General features: G+C 43.9%; 1 protein-coding gene across 1 annotated transcript in view; it reads left to right on the forward strand.

Moving 5' to 3' along the window:
• The window catches only part of CPPED1 (calcineurin like phosphoesterase domain containing 1), a 56,398-nt gene extending 48,840 nt beyond the window's left edge, over positions 1-7,558 (forward strand). Inside the window, exon 3 of the mRNA XM_023507560.1 lies at positions 6,453-7,558. Within this exon, the coding sequence (XP_023363328.1) occupies positions 6,453-6,682 (230 nt within the window). The 3' untranslated portion in view covers positions 6,683-7,558. The remainder of the gene's footprint in view (positions 1-6,452) is intronic.
• Positions 7,559-11,018: the final 3,460 nt, after the last annotated feature.

Below are 11,018 nucleotides of genomic sequence, written 5' to 3' on the forward strand. Positions count from 1 at the left end.
CGGAGTCTCAGTCTGAGTAGAGTGTGGAGGCATCACAGCTCACAGCAACCTCAAACTCTTGGGCTTAAGTGATCATTCTCTTGCTTCAGCCTCCCAAGTAGCTGGGACTAGGGGCGCCTGCCTCAATGCCTGGCTAGTTTTTCTATTTTTAGTACAGATGTGGTCTCACTCTTGCTCAGCCTGGTCATGATCTCCTGAGCTCAGGCAGTCTACCCGTCTCAGCCTCCCAGAGTGCTGGGAAGCACCACCGTGCCCAGCTCGAAAGCCTTGCAGACCCTGCAGCACTGTCCTCTTTGACACTTTGCACTTCTAAGATGGTAGACAGAGCATGTGCTTCTGAATCAGCTGGTCCAGGTACATATCCTAGCGTGTAACCCCGGGCAAGTCACTTAACCTCTCCATGTCTCACTCTCTCATCTGTAAAAGGGGATATCTTCCTTGTGAGAGTCCCTGTGAGGCTGAAGTGAGGTGATACTAAAGTGAAGCTCACAGGAGATGTTTGGTAATAAGACACTGTTAAATCATGCTGTCACTCTGCATTTTGTTTTGAATAGCTCTTTCCATTACTTCTTGGCTGTAGACCTTGAGCTCTTGATTGCTAGGGATGGTTTCACTATATTCTAGCAACACCTGACACCAAGAGAGACATCAGCAAGTTTATTGCCTTGAATCGACTGAAGGAACAGCCCCCTGTCATACCCAGAGAGCATGGGACAGATGTCTTCCTTCCTCCACATCCCCCAGCAGTCCTGGACCACAGGCATTTATGCACTGGGAAGGGTACCAGTGACACTCTAATGAGCGTGAGCATACTGGAATCTAGAGTTCCCAAATCGCCAACTCAAAAGCCCTAATTTAAATGTGAAGAACTGCTTCCTGAATGAGCCAGGTAGGGCTTACCTGACATCACATTTGCAGCCTGCACCTTCCAGGCCCACTTAAAAAACATCTTGTCTCTCCTTTGCCTTGTGGCTACCACTGGCCAAGATTTCTGTCTCAAAGCCTGCACCTTGGCTGCCTGCTGAGGAAATTCTTTACCTCAGGAGGGATTATTTATACCTGTTTTCTGTACATTCATACCAATCTTCTTTTTTTAACTTTCCTTCTCTCTCTCCCTTTTTTTAATGAGTCACACTTTTTCTCTACCACCGAGACAGAATAAATTGAGTGTGAATGATGATTTACAGCACATTTTTCAGTGTCACAGCTGGCAGTGTAAAAAAATGCATAGCTTTTTCATCAGTGTGCCCTCTTGCAGGATAAAGGTACATGCTGGCTGGGCAGTGTGGCTCACACCTGTCACCAGCACTGAGGGAGACCGAGGTGGGAGGATCAATTGAGACCAGGAGTTCAAGACCAGCCTGGGCAACCTAGCCAGACCTGGTCTCTACAAACAATTAAGAAATCATCCAGGTGTAGTGATCCACCCCTGAGGCCCTAGCTACTTGGGAGGCTGCAGCAGAAGGCTCACTTGAGCCCAGGAGCTGGAGGTTTCCTGCCTGGGCAACAGAGTGATACCCTATGGGGAGGGGGGTGGGGAGGTAGGAGTAAATGTGGTCCAAATAGAACTTGTTTGGACTTTCCAGGACTAAGTCACAAAGACATTAGGGAAGTCAGTTTTCAGTATCACAGTATGAGAATTGCACTGGGTTGTGTCCCAATTTCCTGATTGATCTGAAGCAAGTTACCAATGTTTGAATGTTGAATTATATAGCGATTGTATCGCAATCCTCTGCTTGATTTGAAGTGGATTTAGATCAAGACAGCTTAAAAATAACTTTTATAGCATCCTCCTGACTCGATACCATGAAAAACAGACACGAAGCCGGTCCTGCGGAGTCGCTCTATTGATGCAGTGGCTGTCTTCGGTGGGAAATGTGCTGGCAGTAATTTAAAAAGATGCTTGTGTCTCCTTACAGCAGTTCATAACTCAAAGGCAATCTACGTGTAATACTCAATTAAGGAGCCACAGAGGCGCATCTGCCGCAGGTGACTGATGCACAGTGGAATGAAAATCCTGCACAACTCATGAAAACACCCCTGAAATCGCCCGCCATCGGGGAAGTAGTGATTCATTAATACATCCCTTACCTCTGTTGAGTTGTGAATCAGTGCTTCCCTATCAAAGGCTAACAGAAAGCCTGGACAGGTAGAACTTCTGACAAGTGCTCACAGCCGGTCAGGTCAGCATGACAGGGACAGGATTGAAACATGGGCGGAACACATTGTTGAGTGAGGCCTCTTTGTCTGTGCCCTGCTCCAGCAGTGACAGCTGGCCTTCCCTGGACCTAGCCTCCTGGGGGAGTGACCGGCTTTTACCAACATCCATGCTCCCCTCCGGACTTCAGCTGGCCATGAGATAGGCATCATCTTTATTTGTCTTACAAATGCAGAAATGGGAACTCACAAAGGTTCTGACATCCAAGTACCCGAGTTCTGATCCTGGCTAGCCTGTGGTCTAACTGTGTAGCTTTGCATTTCTTTCTCAACTTCTCTGGGCCTCTGTTGTTCTCATCTATAAAATGAGGATGATGCAAGTCCCTAGGACACAGGTGCCTTGGGAGAATTCAGTGAGATGGAGCACAGGAAGTACTGTGTGTCCCAGTCCTGACAGGACTGTTCTAGACCCATCCTTGTTCCTCTTTGCCTCCTTGGTTGCCGTTACTTGAGGCAGGAAGAGGAAAACCTATGCAGGGTTCAAAACTCCTGGGCTTCCCGGGAGCTGAGAAATAGACTCAGAAACTCTCACAACCAAATACTCACTAGGCTTCTTCTGGATCTGGGTCCAACTCAAGAAGTAACTCCCTCATTTTCCAACTCAACGTCTTCTCCCTTGTGTTTCAGTTTTCACTGGGCCAGCCAAGAACATGCCAGAGCCTTGAATTCGGCACCAGAACCCAGAGGATGGAGTTAGCCGTGGCTTCCTACTTTGAAACAAACTTTGACCTCCCACCTGACCATCCCTTTGTAAACATATCACCATGGTCATTGCTCCATTTCTTAGGACCCCAAAATAGCAAGTTCCTCACTGGGCTTGGGGGAGACATTTCTCTGGCCAGAAAAGGCAGAAGGTCCCCTTGGAACTTGAACAATCACCATCAATGTTCCCATCTCTGCAAATGCCAATCAATAGGGCATGAAATTTAGACGTAAATGAGTTTTTACAGCTAATTACGGTTAATGTGAGTGCCTTTGAAAAGCAGTGGGCAAAATAGTACAGTTTGCAACTATGAGTTAGGCATAAAGAGCCAAAATTCACAAACATAATTTAGCATGTGTAAAAAAAAAAATAATGCTGGGGCAGTGCCTGTGGCTCAAAGGAGTAGGGCGCCACCCCATATGCCAGAGATGGCGCGTTCACACCCAGCCCCAGCCAAAAACTGCAAAAATAATAATAATAATAATAATGCTAAGTGCTTTCTGTCCAGCCATGTGGAGCTGCCCCAGGTGGGGCTGATTGCACAAGCTCCTATTCAAGCAAGCTTTAAGCCTTCAACCCACGAGAAGGCTGCAGAGGAAGGAGGCATTCCCATGGCACTTTGCACCATCAGAGCTGTTCAGTTCTTCCTCTGTGGCTGGGACCCCACAGTTCCAGCCACAACCTGTGCACCACACAGCTCAGTCCATCTGGCACACTGCCATGCTTGCCCCATTCACATCACCTTGATGTTTTGTTCCTGATCACCACTCAGTTCATGATCTTTAGAAATATATACTACAGTCATAAAACAGGGAGAGGGATGCCCTGCCCACACACGCCCTGTTCAGTACACATCACGTTACACGCAGAGGATCGCACGGGTTTCTTTTTGCAGCTCACTGTAAATACTTAATATATTTGGTGACTTTCAATGGTGGTACATGTAAATCTGCCTCTTTTTTCGAATGTATGTAATGCCATTTAATCTCCCATCATCAACATTACTCACAGTAACTCAGTTAATATTGTGTCATATATCCATGCCCGCAGCCACAACACAGGGTTCTTGGGGTTCTTCTCTGGGGATTTCTGAAGGATATATTTCTACCAATACAGTTTTTCTGGGTCAAGGAGAATGTACCATAAAATGTGAGACAGGTTGCCCACTGCAATGAGTTACATCTGTTTGCACTGTAATAATAGTCACGTGTCACTTAAAGATGGGGAGGACAGGGTTATGTCCCGAGGAACGCATCCTTGGGCGATTTTGTCAGGTGCATGCTCTAGCTTACACAGACCTACAAGGTAAAGCCTGCTGCACACCTGTTGCTCCTGGGCTGCAGCCTGCACAGGGTGGTACTGGACTGAATACCAGGTAACTCGCATAATGCTGGGTACTTCTGTGTCTAAACACAGAAGAGGCACAGTAGGTGCATGGCATCCACTGTCATGTGACCTCCATGAGCCGTGTGCCCCGTGATGCACAGCAGCGTCCGTGTGCTGCTCCTCCCCGCCCCGTCTGTCTGAGGAGGGAAGGCGGAGACCTCTTCCTTTGTACCTCTCGCTGTGCACCCAGCGCCCGTGGGAGCCTCCAGCCCAGCAGCCCCCGTCCCTGAGCCCCATGCACCCGATTGCTCCCGTCCCTGAGCCCCGCGCACCCGATTGCTCCCGTCCCTGAGCCCCGCGCACCCGATTGCTCCCCGGCTTTTCTCTTTTCCCTCCCTCCTTCCTTATTTTCATTCTCCTTTGTCTTTACCGTCATTCTCAATCCCTGTTTCCTTCCTTGTTCCTCAGAGTGGAATTGGTAAAAATTATTCAGATCCTGGAACAGAAAAAGGATGTTAGAAAAAACTAAGGGAATCTGATTCTAGCCTTCAGTTAATAATAAAGTGTCAGTGTTGCTCTCACCTGTATCAAACGCACCTTCCTAATGTAAGATGCTAGTAAATGGGGAAACGGCTGTGGGGTACATGGAAATTCCTGTATTATCCTCATAATTTTAACATAAATCTAAAATTGTTCTAAAATTAACAGTTTATTTTTAAAAATCTAAAAAATTTACAATTAGTCCTCATAATCTCCCTTAAGCTCCTTGTGGCTGTGGCAGTTTTGAGGGTGTTGGCCGGTATTTTATAGGATGTCTCTCTGCTGGAATCTGTCTTGTGTTTTCCTCATGATTAGACCTAGGTGATAGATTTGGGGGAGGAAGCCCTCAGAGGTGAAGTGCCATTTTCTTTCTTTTTTTTTTTTTTCTAGAGACAGAGTTTCACTCCATCGCCCTTGGTAGAGTGCCGTGGCGTCCCAGCTCACAGCAGCCTCCAACTCCTGGGCTTAGGTGATTCTCCTGCCTCAGCGGGGAAGTGCCATTTTCCTTGCAGTTTTATCAAGAGGACAGACTGTTAGCATGACTTATGCTGTAGATGTTTGCCCAATATCTTCCCTGTAAGGTGTTCTTTTTTATTTTTCTCCTCCTCTTTGCACTGCTCTTTGAAAGGACAGCACCACACACAGCCCACCCCAGCTGCCCAGGCTGGTGTCAAACCCCTGGCCTCAAGCAGCTTTCTCCTCAGCTTCCCAACATGCTGGGGTTGCAGGTGCGAGTCGCCCCTCCTAGGGACGGCTTTTGTATCGTTATGTGGGAAACACTATCTAACGGTGCTTTACTGGGCATCTTTCCGGGTCCAGCTCAATGACATCACGCTGGCAACTCAGAATCAGCCACGCTGGAAGTATTTACACCATGGAAATTAGTAAACATAACAAATCAGCTCTGTTTTTTAAATAACTTGTTCAGTGTTTCCCAGCACACTGCTGCCCCAGCCCCAGCAGCAGACAGTGGCCCTGCTCTCCTCTCTTTCCCTGAACAGGTGCCTGCACTCGCCCAGGGGGCAGCCGGGCCCTCACCCTGATGCAGGGGGCAGCCGGGCTTCATCCGCTCATCTCGGTGAGGGTCTAAGAGCGTCGCTTGTGGCAACATTTGCTTCTACTCATTACTTTGCTGTTCTGTTTTGATTCTGGCCCATGGAGCTATTTAATTTTGGGGGGTCTGTCCTTGGGTTTTTTTATTTGTTTTGTTTTGTTTTGCCATTCTATCATAGCTGTAAGTTTGGAGCAGGTGAGATACATCAGGTGTCAAACATGGTCAATAATCTGGATTAGAACTCCACAAACACTATTTTTAATAGATAAAAATAATAGTTTCCATCCTGTAGATGTTTATAGGAGCCTCAAAAGGTTTTCCTTAGTTCCCTTCCTCTCTCCCCAGGGTCCTGCATCTTAGCTTCCTTCTTTGAATCACTAGGGCTGTCTTGTACGAGTCACGGCAAACGTGTTAATAATATATTGTGTATGTGAATTATCCATGAAGAGATTCTAGATGGCACATGGGCTGCCTTTGTGTTTGTTACACAAGGAATGAACTGTATATAATAATATGTTTAATATATGATTGTTCACAGAATAAAACACAGGCACTCCCCACTCACCGACATGAAAATCCTCCGTCCCCTAATGTCTTTTTCCCTCCCTGCAGGTATCAGAGCCGTGTTCTCAGGCCACTACCACAGGAACGCCGGGGGTACCTACCAGGACCTGGACATGGTGGTGTCATCAGCCATCGGGTGCCAGCTGGGCAGAGACGCCCATGGGCTCCGCGTTGTGGTGGTCACTGCTGAGAAGATAATTCACAGGTACTACAGTCTAGATGAGCTGAGTGAGAAAGGAATAGAAGACGATCTGATGGATTTGTTGAAGAAAAAGTGATTCTTTATGATCTGTTCACTTTTCACTTCCACTGTTCTTTATTTTGCCACAAATAGCTGCATACAACCCCTTGTGAAATATAAAAGCAGACCAGGCAAGCTGGTGAATTAATGTCCTTTTATACAAATCCGACAGCTAGGTCCTATCTTGAATTATATTCAAAATAGAACTGCACTCTGGAAATAATTTTTTTTAATGATACTGTGTATTGAACTGTCTCTGCACAGGTGTTTGAATAAATTCTCCTAATGGTGTGTTTCTCAACTCTGCATTTGAATTGCATTGTTTTCTGGTAGAATATGATCAGTGTCTCCCCATGGACCTCAATTCCAACCTCAAATCCAAGTGTGAGCTTTGATAATTCCTTGAACAACCTGTATCTGATTGTACTAAATTGTGGTCATGATTCCAAAGATGCTAAGCAAAGCACAGGTCATCTCCTTCCTCTCTAACAAAACAAACGGCCGTCTCTCCCATTCCCAGACCCGTGCAGACTTGTTTTAACAAGGAGGCCAGGAGCCAACGTTTGCTATTAAATTCTGAGACTTCTATTGTTGCTGATGACAGGAACACAGGACAGTTGATACAAGTCAGGTCTGGAAAATGCCTTCCTGGTGCCTGGAAGAGTCATCTTTACACAATAAATTGGTCATTTATGAAAATCTCATCCGAGAGACCGAAACCAACACCCTAAAATGCTGCCCATAGTGCCTCTTGGAAGCGTATTTTGAGTTGGTTCACATTTACATTCTGGCGCCATGGCAACTCCACAGATGGGTGGCTTTGTGGGATGGGAATGCCCTCCAAATACAAGACGCTTAACTGTGTCTATGGTGACAGAAAGAGTGGGAATTTATGCAGAGTTCTCAAAAGAAAAGAAAACAGAAACTCTGGTAGGGCAAAAACAGTGATTTCAGTCACATCTAAATGGGTAACAACTTTGATTAACTGCATTGGTGCAATAGCCCTTGACAGAAGAACATAGGTTATTTAAAACTAGCATTGTTTTAATCTACTTCTCAGCAGCTTCTGACCACTGTGTCTTTTTCAGCAGTTGTCTTGGTGGACAAGTAACCTGGCCAGAAAAGTGTACAACATTATACAACAGCATTTAGTAATCCTACAATGACTTAAAAAACTTACTTGTTATCAATGAACTGCAAAGTATGTTAAATTAAAAGACTTTCTCATTAAAAAGTTCTAGTCAATATAGCAAAACGTGTGTGAAATCAAACACATAACTGAATTTGTACATTCATAAGGAACAAAAGGCAAAAGTTAATTCCACGACAGGTTGGTGACATCACCAGCATTCATTGTTATATGGCATAAGAAAATTTTTTTAAAAATTAATTTTTTTGCAGTTTTCGTCCAGAGCTGGGTTTGAACCCACCACCTCCAGTATATGGGGCCGGCGTCCTACTCCTTTGAGCCACAGGCACTGCCCAAAAATTAAAAATTTTTGAGATTAGAATTTTTTTTTTTAAGTGTTTTGATGTGTCCTTGTTTTGTGCTCATTTTTCTGTACAGCAGGTATGGAGATAAGTGGAGGAGTTCAGGAAGGGACATAACTGACAAGCCACCCATTTTGAGACTGGGGATGTGGTGACACTTGGCTGGTAAACAAGGAGGGCTTCAATCCCAGGATGGAGGGCCACTTAATAACAGTAAACACAGGAGCTCTTGTCTTTTTGTATGTCACACATACAAAATGCTCTGGGTTGTTGCATTTGGGTTTGGGAAAGGATATGGAGATAATTAAAAGCAATGGAAATGAAACTTGCTGAATCCCCTTCCCCCAAACCTAATAAATAAAAGAGAAAAGAGACTCATGAAATTCTCCCCATTTTTTAAGGAATCCAAAAGCAGTATTCCACAATGGCAAGGGGTTCGGAAAGAAGTTAGGGAATGTTTTTATAGACAACCATGTGTCATCATGATAATAGATCATTACAATTACATTCGCTTATGATTTCATTGTCTTTAAACTTGTATACATATGAAGAAAAAATAAGTGCCTTATACTATGAAAAATGATAAAAGACTTCATGAAGTCTTTTGTGCTGTGGTTCTGAGTGTTGATTATGTGTTTAGTGCTTTGGCTCAGAAAAGTGCTGTGGTTCTGAGTGTTGATTATGTGTTTAGTGCTTTGGCTCAGAAAGGTAGGGTCATGTAGCCGAGGTCACCCAGCTCATGATGGAAGGAGGAGACAGGCAGGCCACATCTTTGGTCTTGCTCCTTAACTCTACCCTCTGTCTTGGAAAATGTTTTTAACAGGTGAGAGGTTATACAACTCGGCCCGTGACAACACACTACATCTGACACACCTTTAACCACCTCTCCTCGTGAGAACCCAGTGTGAGCTGGATGCAAGGCCTGGGCAGGCCTCAGATGCCCTTTCCCTGGCTGCACCGTGTGCAAAGAGCAGGTGGTTCCAGGCAGAGAGTTTTTATTGGAGAAGGCTTAGGAACTGAACTGAACCATAATGAGCCATGGGCACAGCTCTGTCCACTGCACTAAGTGCTCTATCAGGTGACACTTCACTCCCTGTCTATAGCTCCCACCCCAGGGTGTAGGAAACCACCAACTCTCTCAAAATAAAGTGAGTCACCTAAGGCTTTCCTTGCCTGTGAATCACTTTAATTGGGGATAAAACAAAACAAAAGCCTGCTAAAAGGGGACGTTTTTTCAAAGTGATCTCAAATTGGATTAGGAAGGTTCAGAAGAGTGACTTTGTGAATGGGGAGATGATTATCTGACTGCATTTACTTGTTACAATAAATAAGTTTATCTCCAGTCTTCAGTTACATTTCTTCTAAGGCTGGAGAAAATGGCAGCGGGGCTGGGGAGTGGATGGAGATCTCATAAACTTCATGGAGCTAACAAAGAGACAGAAAATTTTATCCTGTCTTGTGATTTTTAGGTCTATAAGGTTGTCAATTGCTGTCAGTTTCAAGTTAAACATTAGTTTTAAGCCTAAATGAGACTAAGACCCTTTACCTTAGATGCCCCTAAAAGATACCAAGGTATACATAAGTGTAGAGGCTATATACACGCGATGCAATTTGATTTCACAGAGTGTGTTCTAAGGTAAAAACTTCTGAGAAAATGGAGCAAAAACATTTACATTTACTTGAACTCTTAATACTTTAGGGACAAGCATTGCCTAAAACATTTTTGTGTAGTTACAAAATTAAGTAGCAGTATTATAGGGAGCCGGAGGATACAGAAGACTTGGGAGTCAATTGCCAAGGCAAGTTCTGTTAAAAGCTTTCTGTGATAAACAGGGATTTCTTATTCAGATAACCTTAACAGTTTTGATTGCACATGCTAGAGATAATACTTGACAGGTAATGCTGATTTTTTTTTATAACTTCATAAAATATTCTTAGGTATTTTTTAATGTATGCATCGTATATATGTAGTAAAAATGGAGGATTCTTGGAATAATGATGACTTCTATTTTTCTAGAAAATATTTTACTGACTAAATTATCTTTTTTTCCTCTAATGGATTTTTAAACACTATTGACATGTAAGTACGTAGATTGGCTTTTTCCTTTAGGTTTTATTTGTGTAAATAAAGTTGATTGAATGTGAACACAGTCATATTACCCTTCATTATTCTGTTCCAACAGTCATCTTTAAAAAGAAACTGTCTTCATTAAAGGGGTTTTGAGGCATACTTAAAGTTCAAATGATGAACAAGCCCCCCTCATTCTGCCCCCTTCTGCCTCCCATCTCACCTCACACCACCTTTGCTGGGCATCTCAGTTGTCTGGCCTTGGCACTATCTGCTTTCTCTGATAGGAATCAGTTACTTGTCATCATTTTATCATTTTTTTAACAATCAAAAAGTATTTACTTAGCATGTAGCCTGTTTTATAGCATTGGATTGGGTAGAAGGTGGGAATAATGACTCAATAATTAATTGAGATAGATTCTTCCACATATTGAGTCTTCTAAATATTTGAAATTAGTCTTTCAAATGTCAAACATCCTTTCCTTCACCTGTTTTTGTTAGTCAGTGATGCCAAATATTCTTACACAACCTAGGCACTAATTATAAGAAAAAACTTTTCTCTTTTAAGCTCTATTATGAAATCATACTCTGATGACACTTGTTTTTGCCATCGTTTTGATCTCAGCACAAATGTCACTCCCAAGTGCAGCATTCTGCATCACGTTATGCTTCTTGTCACGGCATCCCATTCCTACTCTCTTGCTCATTTTCTTCATAGCACACCACTGAGAAATGTGCTTGATTAATGATCTTTAAGGATTACCCAAACCACACAAATGCAGGCTGCAGACAGCAGGGACCATGTCTGCCACAT

The sequence above is a fragment of the Otolemur garnettii genome, unplaced genomic scaffold (assembly GCF_000181295.1).
Source record: "Otolemur garnettii isolate 467f Iridium unplaced genomic scaffold, OtoGar3 scaffold00189, whole genome shotgun sequence".
Classification (NCBI taxonomy): domain Eukaryota; kingdom Metazoa; phylum Chordata; class Mammalia; order Primates; family Galagidae; genus Otolemur; species Otolemur garnettii.